The sequence below is a fragment of the Rattus norvegicus genome, chromosome 1, assembly GCF_021556685.1.
Source record: "Rattus norvegicus strain SHRSP/BbbUtx chromosome 1, alternate assembly SHRSP_T2T, whole genome shotgun sequence".
NCBI classification, from domain to species: Eukaryota; Metazoa; Chordata; class Mammalia; order Rodentia; family Muridae; genus Rattus; species Rattus norvegicus.
This window is the reverse complement of record NC_141534.1, coordinates 110,454,665-110,474,593: the sequence shown is the minus strand read 5'-3', so window position 1 is coordinate 110,474,593 and position 19,929 is coordinate 110,454,665. Positions and strand designations below refer to the sequence as shown.

The 19,929-nt window shown below is 47.8% G+C and overlaps 1 protein-coding gene across 23 annotated transcripts in view; it reads right to left on the bottom strand.

Annotated features, from left to right (window-relative positions):
- Positions 1–19,929, bottom strand: part of Nav2 (neuron navigator 2) — a 658,517-nt gene that overhangs the window by 24,312 nt on the left and 614,276 nt on the right. For 17 of the 23 annotated variants that reach the window (XM_087609805.1, XM_087609835.1, XM_087609708.1 and 14 more), the window contains 8 exons: positions 19,537–19,589; positions 18,626–18,649; positions 18,442–18,516; positions 13,290–13,373; positions 12,769–12,880; positions 11,283–11,428; positions 7,964–8,136; positions 1,003–1,156 (listed from right to left, as the gene is read on the bottom strand). In XM_087609805.1, coding sequence (XP_087465931.1) covers positions 1,003–1,156; positions 7,964–8,136; positions 11,283–11,428; positions 12,769–12,880; positions 13,290–13,373; positions 18,442–18,516; positions 18,626–18,649; positions 19,537–19,589 — 821 coding nt within the window. Of the gene's footprint in view, positions 1–1,002; positions 1,157–7,963; positions 8,137–11,278; positions 11,429–12,768; positions 12,881–13,289; positions 13,374–18,441; positions 18,517–18,625; positions 18,650–19,536; positions 19,590–19,929 lie in introns of all 23 variants that reach the window. The other 6 variants (XR_015654269.1, XR_015654404.1, XR_015654363.1 and 3 more) reach the window with 1 other exon arrangement.

Below are 19,929 nucleotides of genomic sequence, written 5' to 3'. Positions count from 1 at the left end.
AAACTGACTTACTAGACGGTTGTAATGAATGGATCGGGCCTTTTCTGGAGGAAGAATCTGGAAGTTCCCGGTACCAGGTAGCTGGGTCAGCCAAACTCAGGCACACCCTTGGGGAGACTCGGCAACCTGCCCCCTCTTCTCTGTCATTCAGGACTCTGACAGGGCTGATCCCCATTTCATGGTGGATTGGTGTTTAGGGGTTATTCAGAAATTGCCCTGCTTGGGGTTTGCTGCCCGAGTGGCCAGGGTAAAAAAGAGTCTTGCGACCAAAGACATTTGAGAGCTTGGGGGTGTGCTTCTCAGCTCCACAGTTTCTCGGTGCCTTGAGCTGTTTGCTTTGTGACTCTGAGAAGCACACAGCATATTTCTTCTGGAACACAGGAATTATGGAGCTTCCCTTCCCAGAGCCTCTCTCACAGACAGGTGTTTCAGGGAATGTTCATTGAGATGCTACTCTCCAGTGAGGTCTCAGTTAGCACACACCATAGGAGTCTTCTATAGTTGTCCATAAAGAACCTAATGCATGCAAAACCATGGTACAAATGACTGAAATGTCTTCAGTCCACAGCAGAAGGTGTGGGTTGTAAGAACCAGTCTGGAGCCATCTTTAAAGGAAGCCATTGGTTCTTCCAGCTACAGGACGTGGAAAGGTTTGGGATGAGGCCCTTGGAGGAGGGGTCCAGTTTGGATTGACAGAGGATACTCAAGGGGGAAGGAACATGATGAAACAGACTGTAGGGACACAAAGCCAGTCATCACAGCTCTCCGTTGAGCAGCGTGCGTAAAGTGGAGCTAGAAAGGCAGACTAGGCAAAGGGTAAAAAAGGAAAGCAGAAGGCTTAAAGGCCAGGGTAAGGGACCACCTTTGAAGGAAAGAGGCAAAGTGGAGCCACACAAGGTCTGATGTGAAGACTCACTCTCTAAAGAGAAGAGCAAGGGCAGCAGCAATGGCCAGCACACCCCTCACCCCAGTCTGCCACTCGAAAGTTCAACATCCACTCACCTGCATCCTGTTCATGGCCTCTCGGAGCTGGTCTAACTGGTGAGCGGAGCTGAGCGCTTCCAGGCGGATGTCTGTCAGCTTCATCTCCTTGTCTCTCAGCTCATTTCGTAGCTGCATGACCGTCTCGGCTTCGCTGTCCATACACTCGGAAATGCTGGGGGAAGAGGACGTTACTGGCAAAAATATCCGAGTTTCTTCACTCGGCCCTCTCAGAGGTCCACAAAGGTGTCCCGCCTGAGGTCAACCATCATGCAGTGTTCAGCGCTGTCATAAACAACTGGCTTTTCCTCCAGTCCCTACCACATCCTCATCACCAGGACCAAACAGTCCAGACCAACCAGGAACAGAGACAGACTTTGTTTCTCTACCTGTGTAGAGCAGTGGTCACCAGAAGGGCTCTGCTGTATCTTTCTCCAGCATTGCACTAACAGAGGTCAGTAGGAACGGGTAGACCAGAGCAGTACGTCCTAGAGCAGGCTCTAAGAGTCAAGAGCAAAGGATGCTGTCTCCCCACCCCACCCCTGGCCAAGTGTGTGTGTGTGTGTGTGTGTGTGTGTGTGTGAGAGAGAGAGAGAGAGAGAGACAGAGAGACAGAGAGACAGAGAGACAGAGAGACAGAGGGAGAGAGAGAGGACTTAAATGAGAGGACAAGCATGAACCTTATTTTTATATTCTAAAAACTCACTCTTTGAAGTGTCTAGAGAGATTTGCTGTTAGTCCTTCAGGCCCTGTCTGTTTCCTACACGCATTCTTATAATAAGACAACAGCAGATTTGGTGAGGAAGATCCAAGACCATGAGGTGACACTGACTCTAAAGCTTCCTCTCAGGGCTCTTCACACAGTGTGGCCAGCTGTCTCTCGTCAAAGTGTGGCCACTCTACTCAGGAAAAAGCGAGTCAGGGCTCCTTGCCCAGCCACTGGGGGTTTTATAGAACTCGTACAAGTCACTATGGGTGGAAGACCTTAAAAGCCACGGTTATAGGTTTGGAAGGGTGAGTTCTATTAAAATATAGTTCTGTGATTTCTAAAGGATGTTAGGTGATTGGGCATGATTTGGATTGAAGATGGGAGAGAAAGAAATAAACTTAGAAAACCAAAGCTCCCAAGTTTGAGAGCTGGAGCTGATGACTGACTGGCAGGCTGTATGCTTGGCTTGGGAGATGGCAGCCATGTCAGCCCCTCCCTAAAACTCAGGGCTGGCTTAGAGGCCAAACCAAACCTACACATGAAACAGGCTGAGGGCCCAACCTGGGCTGCCAGCTGAAGACATTCAGACAACAATTCAAAGAGAGGCGAAGGCTGGAAGGAAAGTCCAACACTCGAATGGACTTAACTTTCCAAGGCTGTTTAACTGGCCCGAATGTGAACTCTTTCTTTCTTTTTTTTTTTTTTTTCGGAGCTGGGGACCAAACCCAGGGCCTTGTGCTTGCTAGGCAAGCGCTCTACCACTGAGCCAAATCCCCAACCCCGAATGTGAACTCTTTCTAAGTGACAAAACCACTTCCGACTTTTTCAAACTTACTGATTTTCCAGTTGGGTGGGAAGTCCATGCTAGAATCCTAGGTAGCAGAGGCAGGAGGATTACAAGTTTACACTTGTTTGGGAACAGAGTAAGGTTCTGTCTTTAAAAAAAAACGTTGCTAATGGGGCTGGAGAGATGGCTCAGCAGTTAAGAGCACTGGCTGTCTCAGCAGGGGACCTGGGTTCAATTCCCAGCACCCACGTGGCAGCTCGCAACTGTCTGTAACTCCAGTTCCAGAGGATCTGACACCCTTGCACTCATAGACATGCAGGAAAAACATCAATGCACATAAAAATGAACTAATCTTTAAAAAAAATTACTAACTGTGGAGGGAGCATCTAACATCAGTATATTCTTAAATTAAAGTGCATGCTGCACACACACACACACACACACACACACACACACACACACACACACACACACCCCAGAATGTTATTACCCTCTTCTGAATCTGAATCTTCGGAACTCAATATCTAAAGGCTCTTTCCCTAGCTTTCTGTGCTCAGAGTGGCCTACAGCTTTTCGGGCTGAATTGCAGAGCTGTCTTTTAGCTGAAGGGATAAGCTGGAATCCAGGTCTTGCCGAGAATGTGGGGTCTGCTCCACGCCTTGCCGTAAGCTTTGGATCTGTTCCCTTGTTCTACTGGGAACTCCACTCCAGGTGTTGCACTGGGGCCTGCTCTTCTTCTCTAGAACGTTCTCTCAGAGCTTCTTCCTGACTATGTACATTGTAAAGTTTTGCCTCTCAGGGACTCCATTAAAGGAGTAGGGTATCTGTCTACTCCCAAATCCCCTCTGAGATTTAATCCCAAACCTTTGCTTTAATGATGCCTAGAGATGGGACCTTGAGGAAGCCAGTAGCATTAGATGAAGTGACAGGAGTGTGGCCCAGTAACTGAATGAGCGACTTTACTGAGTGAGTTCCTTTAGAACTACACTGTTCTAGCTTCATTCTGAGTGTTCAGTCATGCCCACCCCCACACAGTAGGTATGCGGTGGTGTTCTCTGAAGTATCTGAAGCGGATTCTTCGATTACCTTGTACACTGCCATGATTCCAATTTTAAAGCGGGGAGAATGGGTGCAGAGCCACCATTGTGCCCAAGGTCACAGTATTCAAGCATGGCAATTCAGGATGAAGTCTGGAGGAAGGGGGGGGGTCGCTTAACTCTAGGCTCCTGGACTATATACCCAGCAGCCAACCAAAGTAGGCCTCTCTACGTCAGAGACCATGAACTAGAGTGACCTGACATATATTTTTTTCAGCTCCTAGCACATTACTCTATTATCTCCCTCTGTCTTTCCAGAAGTGGGCTGGAGGCATACCCAATTTTAAATGCCTGGAGTGTGGGAAATGCGGCCTCCCCACAGCTGCCATTGCCTTCACCCACAGGGGAGGGATTTCTCCAAGCCTAACCCCTCTCTGTGCCTTTGGCTTCATCTTTGAACTCCTTCTCCAGCCTACATTTGTACATTTTCACAAACCTTTCAAGGTTGGAAATGAGTATTTGCCCTCAGCCCACCCTTTGGGAAACGAGACCCAAAACAAATATTTCCAATGTCCACGGAGGCTGTGGAATGTAAGAAAAGGGCAGGGGAGTGAAGAACTGGCCCTGCCCCATCCCTATGGGGACAGTGGTTTGGAAGACGATGTCTTGCTCCTCTCTCCTTTGATGCTGCAGCTTCCCTGCCTCTCTGATGGGCCACCCATCGGCCTGTGGCTGGGGTTTGTACTCCCTTTCTCACGCAGTTCTTCCCTCTGCTCCTGGGTTTCCTCCCACACCACTGGCCACTGTGCTTTTTCTTCCTGAATTTTGAATGTCAGCACATCAGAGCTAGTCTCAGCTCTCTGCTTTCTCTCCAGTCCACCCAACTCAGAGTTCCCATTTTTCCCAGATGGGCCCATGTCGGAGCTCCAGGCTGGCTGACGTATCCATACGAACATCTCACACGTCACTTGACTCAAGCATACGTTCAGATAGACACCAGCTGTGGTTTGAATGTAAGATGCTACCCTTGACCCCCAGCCTCTTGTGCTAAACACTTTGTTCCTACCTGGGGTGGCTGTCTGGGAAAACTGTGAAACTTTTAGGAGTTAGAGCTCACTGGAGGATGTGAGTCACTGTGGGTGGGCCTTGAGGCTTTACAGCTCAGCTGGGGCTTCCTGTCCACTCTGCTCCCTGACTGTGGACGCAATGCAATGTGACCAGCCACCTCTTACTCCCACTTTCATGTAGGCCCCACTGTGATGAATGGCACCCTTTTAAAACTACAAACCAAGGGGCTGGAGTGATGGCTCAGTGGGTAAGAGCACTGACTGCTCTTTCAGGGGTCCCGAGTTCAATTCCCAGCAACCACATGGTGGCTCACAACCATCTGTAATGGGATCTGATGCCCTCTTCTGGTGTGTCTGAAGACAACTACAGTGTACTCATATTAAAACAAAACAAAACAAAACTACAAACCAAAAGAAACCTTTCCTCCCTTAAGTTGCTTCTTCTCAAACCAATAAGAAAAGTAACAACTATACTACCCCAAACCCTACCTTACTGGCACCCCCCATCACCACAGCAACAAACACCCAAGTGTCTCTAAATCAACAGAGTATCCACCACAGAGCTGGGTAGGATGAGAAACAAGAACTAAAACCCGAGAATATGCACAATGGTAAGTAACAAAGTAGCTGAAAGGGTTGGGTGGTGGTGGGTGTTACATTATGCACGAAGATGGCGGGCCTCAAGGATAAGATCACCTTAAACCCGAGGAATAAATACTCAGAAGGAGAGAGAGCAGCAAAGGTTTGAGGAATAGAACTGAAGGGTTCACGGGACAAAGCAGTCAAAGCACGGAAAACAGGGCTACGCCTGTGATTCCCCCCTCCTCACTCCTATGCCCTGTGTTGCCTCCCACAGAACTCTCATTTCTGCCTAAGATTCTTCTGCACTTTGCCATCCCCCATGAAATCGGATGAGGCCATACTCATTTCAGAGCTCTACATGCTACAGCCTCACCTCTCTCTCTCTGGCCTCACCCCACCATGCTGTCCCTTGAACATCTTACAGCAAGCAGACTACCTGCCCTCCCCCCGCCCCTGCAGACTTATCAGGCCATTTCCACATCGAGCTTCTTATACCATGGATTTCTTGGGAAGACAGCCTGCTCAGTGTGTTTGATCTGTGATCACCAATGTCCATTTCCGTTTTTGCTTGTTCCCTAGCAAGGTGGTATGGGCTTTGGATTCCAGACAGTGAAAGTGTGGTAGGAGTGGACAGCTGGGTGCATCCTGCAGGCCTGACCCACAAGACCCTCCCATAGGACCTTGCACACGTGCCTGTCTCCTGACCAGGCTGGACAGAGCACCGCTGAGCAGAGGTTCTTAGTCAGGGCAGGCTACCTGCTGAGAATGTTCTGACCAGGCTTTGGGTGAACCAGGAGGAGAAAGTTAAGCAAAGCTTCTGGGCTTCAAAATCAGGTTTGTCACAGAGGCTTGTGTTTCTGACCAGAACTAACCAGTGGTTCTTTCTGTTACAAAACTCTGCTGGAATGCCCCCACTCAAGAGGGGCCTCCCCTGACCATGAAAAGTGGCTACATCCCACATTCACTCTTAGAATTAACCCTTGGAACAAACTGCCTGGATTGTCTAGGCTTCTTTGATTACTGTCTACTCACCCACAGTAGATGGGATCGAGCTAGCAAGGAATTATAAAAATCTGGGACACCATTGTAACAGAACCAGGTATGGTTCCTGGTGTGTGTGTGTGTGTGTGTGTGTGTGTGTGTGTGTGTGTGTGTGTGTGTGTGTGTGTTGGGGTGAACTTGGGAGTGGAATAAACTGTATTGTTTCATGTAGGGATATATTTATGCCACAAAGCATGGTCCCCCTGTGATAGGCATCAGGCATATGAGACCTTAGTCCCTAAAGAATGTCGGACTCGATGGCCTGTTCTTACAGACCACTGGATACCAGGTTCATGTCCAGGAATTGACTTTAGACAATGCACTCCTTTCTTCTCTCCTCAGGCAATGCTGAGTCAGGATGCCCGGGGACGGATGGTGGAGACCTCTGCCGTCTTTACATTTTGGGAATCCCATGTGAGAGGGGCTTATACCCTCAAGTTCGTCTTCTCTTCCATTCAAGAGACTACAGACTGGCTTGGTCAGTGCTGCCTCCTTCCTAACCCAGGTCCTTCCCACTGGGCTCCTTCCAAAAGAGTAGGAAGAGATCTCCATGGAGACCCTTTGTGTCACTGAGGGGGCATTCAAAGATGCAGGTTAATTTAGGTGCTGTCTTCTCCATCCTGTCTTCCATATAATCAGTCTGCCATCCCATCTGTATTTCCTGAGGCCAGTGCTAAGCACCTGTCAGGCCACAGCCCTCAGGAGGCTGCTGGGTTATGCAGACTTAGGATCAGCTCCATAGGCGTGGCCTCCTGGGGATGAAGGGTGGAAGGCAGAAGCCCTTCAATGCACAGGGTCTAATTGTCTCCCATAAGAATGGTCTGAGGGAGATACACAGACCTCCAACAGAGAAACCGAGCTATGCATGACAAATCTCATCCTCTCCCTGGTCTTCTCTTGGTGGCTGCTCTGGTCGGGACTGTGGGTCCTCTCTTACTCACTGCTCCATCCTGCTGATATCAACTCTTTCTCTCTGGGCCGCTTTTATCTGGTTCTTCACCAGGGACCCTAGGCCTACTGTAAATGCTCAAGTGCCAGAGGAAGCCAACTGGATTGGGTTCTGAGCTGATACTCAGATACTGAGTAGGTATCCAATTTTCAATACCTGATCACCCCAAGCTCTTTCTGCTCTAGGCTCTAGAGCACTGTGTTCTTAGGTAAGGCTCAGGACTGCCTCCCTACGCTCAACTGGAATGAGAACTCAAATAAAAGTGAGAACCATGAGGGAGGACAGTGCCTGGGCAGACGGGTGTTCTCTGTGTAACTAACAGCGCCTAGGTGTCTCAGCTGTGCCTCCAAAGAAAGAGGCTCCAAGTGCCACCTGTCCTGAACTCCCCAAGGGGCAGCTCTTGGGATGAAGACCCCAAACCCCCTTTTGCTTTTTGAGTTCTATCCTTGGGGAAAATGAACACCACCAGGTTTTAACCAAAGAAGAAATGAATGATCGAAGTACCTTACCCCAGAGAAGCCAGAACCTTGGTTAAAAACTGCCAACGCTCACCCAAGCATCCCCCCCTCGTATCAAAATGGTGGAGGCGCCGTTGCAGCTGTTTGTCTTGCTCCACCCTCAGCATGGGAAAAGGCGAGCAGACGTTCGAAGAGAACTTAGCCTGCTGACAGGCAGCGGCTGATGGTGAACAATAAGCAAGCCCCGATGGAAGCAAAGCCTGGGGGACCAGGGCTGTGCTTCACGACAGGGCTCCCGGCCATAAGACAGGGCTCTTGGGAGCCAAGGGTATCGTCTATTGGACAGACTTACAGGGAGTTTGAGTGGGCGTTCCTCAGCAGCGGGGTAGAGCCTGTGGATCCATTGTGTGGCAGTTTTGGTGAGGAGGGCAACGAAGAATCCGTCATCTCCTCGATGTCTGAGTGAGAGGATGCTGACTTGGGGGATTTCTTCTTTCCAAAAGCTTGCTTGAAGGAGCTGCGTAACTGAAGACACAAGATGGTCAGCCCGGTGGAGGTGAGGCCCGGGCAGAGGCATGCTTGCAAAAGAGCAATTCACCAGGACCACGTTTCCCCCATCAATGGCAAAGGCACCCAACTGCTCTGTGGGATCAGTGCATTCGGGGGTGGGGAAGTTATTTGGCATTGACAGCTCAGGCCAGGCCTGTGTGTGTGGGGGGCACATTCCATGCCTACTCTTTGTTCCGGAATAGGATGCCAACAGCAAGACAGAGCCTGGCTCAGCGGGTGCGTGTGGAGAGATGAGGTTACACAGCAATAAAGCGGGATGCTTGGATGTGGGGACAGATGCAGATGAGGTTAGTCATACCAATGGATGGGTTAGCTTGGTATCTGATATCAAACTTGGTCTCGCTTACCTCATTGACCTGCCAGAGAAAATGCAAGCAAAAAACGGGGAAGGGGAAGGGGGAAAAAAAAGACAATTTTTAACAGAGAAAGCCAGTGACAGGGAAAGCTTAGGACTTCTCAGGTGCGACACGGCTCATAATACAGACCACACAGAGGCTTCTGGTGGGAGTGGGATGCTCGAGCAGCATGGGCTGGGTTTGGGGGGGACGTCTTCTTCCATCACGAAAGGAAGGGGGAGAACAAGCTGAGGGGGTCTCTACGACTGGAACTCTTCCAGCTTCTCTCCACTTGCAATGGCTTCCAATGGCTTCCCCTGCTTTCCTGCGTGCCTGGTCGCTCCCCTGCCTCTTCCCAACCATGTCTTATTCTGAGCGGCAGCAGGAATGCACATTTTATTTCTGCAGCCACAGGAGGGACTGGAGTCTGCATTGGCCCCTTGGGTCTGTGCAGCTCTCTTCTGCATTCACTTAGGGGGTTCCTGCTCTGCTGCCATGAGAAGGGAAATCTAACAAGCAGAGAACCTGGCCGTCTCACTTCCTACTTGGGAGGCCCATAGCTGTCCATGTTACTCATTAACTGTTGTGGAAAAAAAGCAGAAAAGGGGCAAGGCCACTCCCCAAACCCCAAGGCAGACATGGAAATTCAGATGAGAACATGAGAATTAAACAGAATTCTCCAAGGGTCTTGCAACATGGACTTTTCTAGGCTCCAAACAAAAATAACCGTACGTCATACCCAAAAACGTATTTTTGGTGTCATTTCCTTTTCCTGGGGCCTTTTTTCCTTTGGAGAATTTAGTCTAGGGATGTCCTTGCTTGTGAGTCATGAAGCCTCTCCCAGTGGATGTGTTTCATCTCTGACAAGCCACTCGGCTAGCCTGTGGGTGAACCCAGCCCACTGCCCTCTCACTGTCTACTGCTGCTCCTGTTTGCAGACAGGAGTCATAGCACCAGGCTCTGCCACACAAGCCAGAGTGTTAAATCCTCTAGTAAAGTGAAAGAGGAAGTTACAAAATTGAGACAGAGATTAAGCTCTGGAGGTAAGCTAAGAATGTTTAATATCTGTCCTTCCTGGCTTCTTAAGTAAGTGAGAACTGTCTAAAAACAACATAAATAAGTTTCAATTCTTGGCTAGAAGAAAACAGCCATGAATTATTTTTCTTTCCCTTAATAATAATAAAATAATAATAATATACATTATATAAATGTACTATATAATAATATCATTGTTATTATTATTGTGTACATAGGGGTATGAGTAGATGGCAGAGGACAGCTTTATGGAGTAGTTTCTTTCTATCTTTATGTGGGCTCTGGGGATCAAACTCAGGCTGCCTGGCTTGCACAGCAAGTGTCTTTACTGCTGAGCCAACTCACTGGCTCCGTACTTCTCAGAGATAATTTTCCCACCATTTTGGGAATCTGACCAGACAATATTTATCAACTGCATATTAAAGAAAAAAAAACCCAACCAGAATAATAAGAGGATAACACAAAGATGTCCTGGTAGGTCACCTCCAAGGTGAGTTACCAAAAACCAGCATCGCAGATCCCCCAACTCCCTGCTAACTAAACCTCGCCACCCATCCAAGATGACACAAATGAGGAAGATGTGGATGGTATAAGGGACGAGACGCCACATGAAGCATGACAGTGTCGGTGCTAAAAGGGGGCTCTGTGAGCCTGGCCACTTCAGATCTACGCAGGGTGTTCTCAGTAAGTAATAAACCTCCCTCACCATCTTGAAGCTGTGGCAGTAGTCATAAAACTGGGCAGAAGTGCTTGGGACATTCCTGGAGAAAGTAGTCTTCTGCACTCCAGGCAGAAAATCAAGAAGCAGTTTAGGATTATGGATAGCGACTGTTTTAGACTCAACATTCTGGGGTACGAGCCTAAACTCGGGGCCCCTGACCCCATAACACTGACAGTATGAAACATACCCATAGAACATAGCTGTGAAATTCTCAGTGAGAACGTTGGTTTGATATTATACAAGGCAATTACATAAACAACAGCTCCACAAGGGTAAACAACTATGATCCAAGCAATTGGAAGGCGGAGGCAGGACTTTTACAAGTTGGGGCTAGCCTGGTCTACATAATGAGTCTGATGCCTACACAGTGAGTGAGACCTTGCATTAAAAAAGTGTGTGTGTGTGTGTGTGTGTGTCTATATCTATATCTATATCTATATCTATATCTATATCTATATCTATATATCTATCTATATCTATCTATATCTATCTATATAAACGAGTAAAGATAATGGATAAGGATAGGATAACTACTGATATATGCTCAAAGAACTACTTTGGCACTAAGAAACTATGAGCAATTTTGCTAAAGGCTGCGGAAAGGGGACGTAGCCCAGCAGGGAAGCACTTGCCTAGCAGGCATGAGTTTCATCCCTGAGGTTCATCCCCAGGACCAAGAACAGAATAGTAAATAAGGGTAAAAGACCCACTAAGCTGTAGCGTCTGTGGCCAATGTAAGATGAGAAGGAAATGACATATATATGAAATGAAAGGTGGGCACGATGGTCTCATGAAGAGAAAAACCACAGGTGGGACTTATCAATGCCACGGTTTTGCTGAGCACGACATCGGTTTTGGAAAAAGGCCTACCTCAAAGCACTTCCTTGGATCTACTCTCCAAGGGTCTGTGGTTCTGAGGTTTGGGAGGCAGCCTGGCCTTTATCTGGGGACATTTATTCCAAGAGAGACCGTGATCCAGTCCCTGGGAGAGTCTAGGGATGTGCACTCACCCAGTTTTTCCTCTTCTTTTTCTTCGAGTCACTCTCTATGTTACTGCCAACACTCGAGTGGCTGGTGGCACTATTGATACTGGAGACACTGTCGGAGGAGTGCTGCCTGCGGATGCGTAGGTCTGTAGCCTGGGCACTGCCATTTCCTGGAGAGCAAAGGCAAGGCATGTCGCCCATGAACCTTAGGATCCAATCTTGTGTCCCCAAGAATGGCCTCTGTTGACTCTAGGGCTTTTGTACTGAGGCATCGCCTCCAGGCCCCACCGCTGGTGTTAAGAGCCTTGATTAGTAATGTCTGTGCCCTCCCTCTTTCCCAGAGGTCATCACCTTGCACATCATAAATGAGAGATAGAAAGCCTAAGGAGAATCTCCCAACGCCAGCTACCTAAGTTTTGACAGAGAGGGAGTTGTGCTTCGAAACACAGCGGGATTCCTCAGTACGGGAGCCTACACTCCGCTCTCTTCTCTTTGGCCACACCAGAGATGGCACCCAGGCCTCAGGCACGGAGTTCCTGTAGCCTCTCCTGAACTGCAGTCTGCTCAGTCAACTCCTTTGATTGCTACAGCCCCCACACCCTACCAGCCTCCTTTTGGTCCTTTGGAAGCACCAAATCTACATTATCTCAGGCCCTCAACGCCATCTTCTTTTCCCTCTGCCTCCAGCGCTCTTTATGGCCAACGCTTTCTAACCCTTCCTGCCTCAACTCCATCACTGCTGTTTCAGAGAGCCAGTATCTGAAGTACAGCAATGCCAGAATTAATGAGATGGCTGAAATCATGGTTGCAGCTGATTTCCTCCTATGGCTGCAAGTGTCTCTGATCCTGAAGAGAGCTTGCCATGTAGAACCAGACCTAAGGGTCCACGCCCACTTCTGTTCCTAACTATCCTTTGACCTCAGAAAGCTACCATCGCCTCTAAAGCACCTGGCTATCGTTAGCACAGTGAGCAAAGGGCCAGAATATACTTTCGAAAGGATGAACAAGTTTTAAAGGGAGATGTATTGGCCTGGTGTGGAAAACACAGGGAAAGCCTTTTCTAAGTGCAAGGTACCCATTCTGCAGCAAGCGTAGGTGCTATTCAAATTGGTGTTGCTAGAGCAGACTGACATGCATGCCCACCAGCTAAAGACACACAAAGCCCAACAATTTATTAAGGCAGATTACTAAGGTAACTAAGAGATGAACCCATTCTACTTTCTCTCCTATATATGCATATTAAATATTCGTTGAAGCATGAGAGACTCCATAAAACGCTATGATACTTCTCCATAAGAAACCTTTTTCTTCTGTCTTTAAGACTGGTAATGAGGATTCACTACACTAGCCATCTCTGCAGTGGCCAGAAGCAAGCAGATGAAAGGGGTAGTATTCCTTCTGGACTGCCCCTTGGAAATACAATTTGAGGCACGGTCTCTCGCCCCCTAGTAGCAGGGCTGCATCCTGCACTATGAGAGAGGCTGAAGGGCAGCAGGCAGCCAGTTCTTACCTTTGCAGTTGAGCTCTGGCGTGTTAATTACTCCATTAATGGCAGCCTGGGCAGCTGCATTCTGTTTCTTTAGCAGCTCGATGGTTTTTCTTAACTCATTCAGTTCTGAATCCTGAAGGTGAGAAAGATATAACAGGTACATCCCAAAGCAGCTCCATTTAACTTTGAGGCCAAAGACAGAGCAGGGCAGTGACAAAGGAGTGTCACAGATTTGCCTCACACATGGATCTGAATGCAGTTGTAAGGACATCGGGGAGCAAATAAAAAGAGGGGCTAAGACCACTAGATCCATAGGAGACTCCAGGACCAACACTTGGTTCATCTACACTATATTTTACACAATGGACCTACTTTTGACATTCAAACCCTAGTTTTGCATGTCCCAAACTAGTCCAAGACATACACTAAAATCTGCATCTTTACCTGAAATGAAAGAGAGACAGAGATAGAGATAGAGATAGAGATAGAGAGAGAGAGAGAGAGAGAGAGAGAGAGAGAGCAAATGGCACCCCCAGTCTTACCTTCTGCTCGGCAGTCATAGTTAAACTCTGCAGCCTGATGGTCATGTTTCCCAGACTCTGCTCAAAGGCTGCCACAAGGTGAGCCTAGAGGGGAAGATGAGGCCTCAGTGACATCATCTTGCAAGGCCAGAGTACCCAAGGGGGAGTGGGTTCTCAAGATAGAAAGCTATCAGAGCCCCTTCACATGGCGTGTACAGGTTCAGCCTCCTTTTACCTCTCTGGGATTGTTTAGTCTAGCCTTGCCCTTGCTCAAATACTTCTTTCTCAAGCATTCTTCCTCCCTGCGTGACACCATTTCCCTGCCCATTCTTTGCCTAGTTTTTATGTGTCTGTGACTAGTTTTATATTGTTACCAGTTATTGTGACCAGTCTAGGTCTGTTCTTTCCCTCTCACAAGCCCACTGTACTCAGTACACTTTGAGGTTGTCATTCAAAAAACATGGGGTCTGTGACTGCCAGTTATGGCTGACTCCATAGCACACTGCAGTAGGATCTGCTATTCACCCATCGCAAGTCCATAACACAGGCTTAATGGAAGCAGAGTTATAGAAATGAACGGACAAAGTGGCTGACTTATTTTCCTTGTTATAATCCTCATTAATAAAAAGCCACTGAGAGGCCCATCTGCTCCCTCCATGAAAAAAAATCTTTCCCAGCCCCCCCCAGCCCCCTAGGGAGACACTTGCCCCCCAGGCTCCTGCACACTTTGATACACTCTTGTTAGAACAAGACACCAGATGCAACATCTTATAGAAGGCTCGGAAAGTTTCAAAAGGAGCCTGTTATAATTAGACTATGCATCCAATCTTCAGACACTACAATGTAACAATATAAAACTATGTATGCTGGGTTGGGTGGACAGCCTAGCTGTTAAGAGCGTTCCTTCTACCCTGTGGGGTTTTAGATCAAATGGGAATACGCACACAAAGCATGCCGGCCAGACTGCCTTTACCCTGAGCTACCTTTCTGCCTGATACCTATTTCTTATTCTTGCTTTCTGTTTTGTCTTTTAAAAGATTTTTATTTTATGTGCATGAGTGTTTTGTCAGCATGTATGTAAGTATACTGTGTGCATGCAAGTATTTGAGGAAGCTAGAAGAGGATGTCAGATCCCCCTGGAGCTGAAGAGTTTGTAAGCCACTGTTGGTTTTAGGAACTGAACTTAGATCCTTTTTATAGGAGCAGAGGACTTTTCTCAGCACCTAAGTCAAGTGGTTCACAACCACCTGTAACTCCAGTTCCAGTGTATCTAATGCTCTTTGCTGGCCTCAGTGGGTGCCTGAATACCCTGGAGCAAACACACACATACATAAAAATAAAACATAGATAAACCTCTTTTAAAAACAAAACAATAGCTAGGCATGGTAGTACCTGCTTTTAATCCTAGTACTTGGAAGACAGAGGCAGGAAGATCTTGGAAGAGTTTGAGGCCAGCCTGGTCTACATAGTGAGATCCAGTCCAACCAGGACCACATAAAGACAACAGACAAACAAACAAAAAACAAACAAGCAAAAACAAACAAAAACCAATGTATATCTTAGAATTGAGAAATGTGGTGTTTCTTGGTGATTCTAGGGTCAAGGTTAAAAAGTAAGTAAGTGTACTGATGCTAAGCTTGTTTGTACTTGGAGAGTAATGAACACATGATGTGTCTTTGCTGATGTATTCAACTGCTGGATGAATGGGAAGTTCGGAAAACGCCATGAAAACCAAATTTAAGGGACTGGAAAGATGGCTCAGCTGTTAAGAGCACTTGCTGCTCTCACAGTGACCCGGGTTCACTGTTCTTACAGAGGTGGGAAGGACCAGCAGGGATGCTAGAGAGGAGTCTAGAAAGAATTGAGTCTTGATGACACTGTAAAAACCCAAAGGAAAAGGTGACCAGTGTCTCCCACAGAAGGATAAGTGTGGGACAGCAGGTGGGCAGGGCTGTGGAGTGGGCCTGGATCTCAACCTAAGAGAGAAGTTCAGTGACTCAACTTCATCAAGATAAGCTGGTATGGGCTAAGAGAAGCTAATGCTAGGACCACCTGTTGTCACAGAGCAGGGTCAGCGTCACATCAAGATTACATGGATGGCTTCTTTTTTATTATACTCTCTACTTATCTGAAATGGAAAAATATGTCTATACTTTAGTATACCTTGCCCTAAGGGGAAAATCTTTTATCTATCTATCTATCTATCTATCTATCTATCTATCTATCTATCTATCTGTCATCTATTATCAGGGTCTCTCATTCTTCCTCAGGCTGGCATGTCAGTCACTATATAGCCTACATAGCCAGAAACTAGTGGCTGTAGCTTCTCTTGCATTGGGATTATAGACATGGGTCACTATAGCTACTGAAGTCAATCAACTCAAGATGACCCAGTGAATGGTGCTGTCCTCACCCAGAAGAGGAAGGTAAGAGGCTTGATGACTTGCATTCATCTTCAATCCTCATTTGACTGTCACCCAAGATCCCAGTGTGATCGCTCTTCAGTTTTGTGAACCCACAAACACTGCAACTTACTCAAACTGTGAACGTGTGTTTGCAAGCTCAAAGAGCAACTGCTTAGGCTCTGAAGGGTCAGAGATTCAGTTCTGCTGGCAAGCGAAAGGGTTGCTTTTGTGTCCTCAGAACAGCTATAAAAACACGGAGGTGTAGGGGTGGAGGAGGTAGGGAGTTGGTGGCTGGGCCTAGCAGAGCTGCACAACATATACAACGGCCAAGTGCCATTCTCACATTCCCAGGGAAAACAAATGGAGAGCTATAAAAACACCAGCTAGGGCAGCTCTGAGTAGCTTGTCCTAGGAAAACAAACACAGCTTGGTCTCCGAGAAAGATGGCAGATAATAAAACACGAGCAGCTGAGGTGGAGTACAGTGTGTGGTAAGAGTAAGCATTTACTTTAAAATAAAGCTGGACTCAGCAACTTTTGTGAGGTGCAACACTTTTGGAATAATGTAAGGGGCCATGCTCCAATTCTAGCACAGAGAGTAGAACACCACAGGCCAACCCAGGGCTCCTGGTGGCAGATCAGACAGGGATCAACCCAAGGTCACTGAGAAACGACTTGTACTTGTTATTGAGTCAAGGTTAGCAACTAATGACTGTTGCAAATCATGAGGCATTTCCTGGGAGAAGGGGGGTGACCTCCTGAAGTTGCATTCAGTTCTGGACTCAAGTGCATACATTCAGTTTTCCACTTAGAGAATCCATTCAGGATCTAAGTCTGAGAATTCAGGTCTGAGATTGTTTTTCATGATTTCTTAAATTTTGTGTGTGTGTGTGTGTGTGTGTGTGTGTGCGCGCGCGCGCGCGCGCGCGCGCGCGTGTGCCACATTTAAGTGTGGGTGCCTAAAGAGGCCAGAAGAGGGCATCAGATCTGGAGCTGTAGTTATAGGTAGCTGTGAGCTATTTGATAGGGATGCAGGGAAGCTAGCTTGGGTCCTCTGGAAGAACAGGAAATGCTGCTAACTGCTGAGCCATCCCTCCAGTCCTCCAGCGACCTTTTGATAGCAATACTGATTATGGGCTGGGTGAAGAAAAGGACTGCAAAGCACATAGTGGCCTGGTGTGCTGAGGTTTTAGGAAAACAGTCAGGTTTCAAGCAACATACAAGAGCTTGGGAGACTGAGGAACGATGAAGGCATTTACAGTTCCTGGGCTTGTAATTAAGAGAGACTCATGCTTCATGTGCAGATTTAAAAGAGCCACACTTCCTGGAGTCAGTCAGGCTCAAGCAGGAATTAGCAGGGCAAAAACTCCAGGTAAATGACTACTCTGGAGCTTTGACTCACTCTCCTGGTCAAAGGAGTACAGCCTTTGAAGTGGCTTCCATTGTTAATATGTAGCTGGGTGGCACGGTGAGCTCCCTCAGCCTCTGCCAACACCACCACATATGCTCTGGTACTCTGCTCTGTGCTGCTCTGTGGCTGCATTGTGAGCTCCCTGGCAGGAAGTCTGGCCTTGCAGCCACCCAGCACCTCCCAAAACCTCGAGTTTTGCCTTCTGAGTCTCATGTTCTATGGCTGACAGCCACAGTGGGGCCCCTCTGTGGGCCTCCCAGATAGGGCTGAGAGACTCTTGCCCCTCTCTCTGTTCCAATTGGTCCAAATAGCAAGGTTAGCTTCCATATTGACAGGGTTCTCTTCTAAAGGTCCCAAAGCCCCCTCTAAAAGCTCAGACTTGCAGAGCTCACTCATGAGTCCCTAGCGTTGCCTCTATATGCTCTTTCTACAGTTCTGTACTCACTCCTGGCCACAGGTACTAACTGTTTTGTTTTGATTAGGATGGGGCCCCTTCTCCTAATGTCTGGAGTTACTTCCTCTGGGAAATCCTTCCTGATTCCCCGCTACATACTACCAAGACGTAGCTTGGTGCTCCGTATTTTCCTCCCCATTACTGCGAGAGTGATCATGACCCAGGGAAGCTGCTCATTTTGCCTCCCCTCCGCTCCAGAGGTGGCAGCAATTCTACCTGCCTTACTGTTGGACTCACAGCCCAGTGTTGCTGGCACCAGAAAACATGGCCAGAGAGACCAAGGTTGGCAGTGCTGAGCATTGTGCATGATGTAATTATAGGGCACTGGCTGTTTATCATGAAGCCATAGAAGTCTTGCTTCCCCTGAGTTCCCCTGTGTTCTCACCTCCCTTAAGACCACAGTCTTCAGGAAGAGGAAGAAAAACAAATTAATTTTTAAAGGATTGCAAGCCTTGGTCACCTCGAAACATAGCACAGGGAGACGATGATCATCCCACCGCACAGATGAGTAGAGGCAGACAGACTCCAGAGTTACTTAGCTTGTCCCACGCCATACTGCTAGCACCTGACCTAACACCACAGGGCTAAAGCATATGTCCTTGTGAGCCCACATAGTTACTTCTTGAATGTCCAGAGACCAAGGGCCTCAAGGCAAGGCTCAGAAAGCAGATGGCTATTTCCTGTCCCATCTCCAGCTTCTACTCTGTACTGTCCCATCCCTGGCTCACGCCCTTTTTCGTCCATGGCTCCCACTCAGTCCTGTCTCCTGCACCCACGCTGTCTTGTCCCTGGCTCCTACTATGCATGCACGTGCTCGAGTGCGTGCGTGTGTGCGTGTTTGTGTGTGTGTGTGTGTTAGTGTGTGTACACATGTGTGCATGTGTTCTCTGGAATCTGCACTCACATTTGCAGTCAGCTGGGTGGTCAGCGCAGACACCTTTTCCTGGGAGGCATCCAGCTCTCGCCGCAGCTTTCGAATCTACAGAAATAGGCACAGGGTTACCTGCTTGGGGAGTCCATTTTCAGACTGGGCAGCATGTGATCAACACTGAAAATGAAAATGAGTCTGACCCTAAACTGTTCCTTACCTCTGACTGGCATTTTTCTTCTGGCTGTAAATAAAACAAAAAGGGCATTAGAACAGCAAAGGGGAAAAAGTCGTGCAGCCCAGCAGATAGGATCATGTGTGATCGTGGAGGCCAGAAGAGGACACTGGCTTTTCTGAAACGATAGCTACCCATCTGATTGTGAGCTACCATGTGGGGATCGAACCCAGGTCTTCTGGGAGAGCAGCCAATGTTCGTGACACTGAGCCATTTCTCCAGCCCCTTAGGTTATTTTTATCATTTTAAAGCATGTGTAGGTGTGCACACGCATGTCAGTGCAGGTGCTCTTCCAGGGGCACGGGATCCTCTGGAGCAGGAGTTGCAGGAGGTTGAGAGGCTAACATGGGCACTGGGAACCAAAGTTATGTCCTCTGGAAGAGCAACGAGTGCTTTTGACTCCTGAGCCATCTATCCAGGTCCTGAAATCTAGAATTTTGATTGCCTCTTTTCTGGTATAATTCTGTAATATGGGACAATTAAATCCACCCATCAGAAAGTTCAAATATGAGAGCATAGTACTCTAATAAATTAGGAATAATGATGTATGTTCTGACTGTTTAGGGGACGAGGAGCCACGGGCCTTCACGTGAATATGTAGATGTAAGGTGGTGTTACATATGTATGTGTGTACTCATCTTTTACATGGGGGGCTGGGGATCAGAACTTGGGTCCTCCTGCTTATGCGGCAAGCCCTTCACCCACGGAGCCTTCTCCCCAGTCCCAAGGGGGAGGTGTTAACAGTTGTTTGTGAATTTCAGATCTTTTTCTCCCAGGAGCTGATCCTTTTGTAATGGGAATACTCTTTACAGGCAGAATGCTTATAATTAAGCTTGATGCACTTGACAACATGTGTGAGCGACAAGCGCGGTCACTCAGCGTTGTTTTAGACTCACCGTAGAGTAGATGGAGGATGTGCTGGAAACCAAGGACAGGGAGGATCCATGAACTGTTGGGAGTAAATAAACAGGGGTCAAAGGCTAAGCTCGCTGCTGTGAAGGAGAGCGGGGAGGAGGCAAGCAGCAATTCAGGACGCCATTGGCTCAGCCTGGCTGCCATTGTCATCTTGGCTCAAGACTTCCTGGATTGGGCACAGGGCAACTCCGAATATGAAATAATCCATTAAGGAAGTCATTTTTTTTAAATAGTACCACATTTTCCTTAACTAGCAAAATAACGTATGATTCTGGGGTCATGTAACCAAACGTTCACACCACCGAAGGTTCAAATGCAGGGCAATGTGATTGTGGAGATTCTAACTTCGCTCTTCAGGGCCAGCTTGTGCCTGC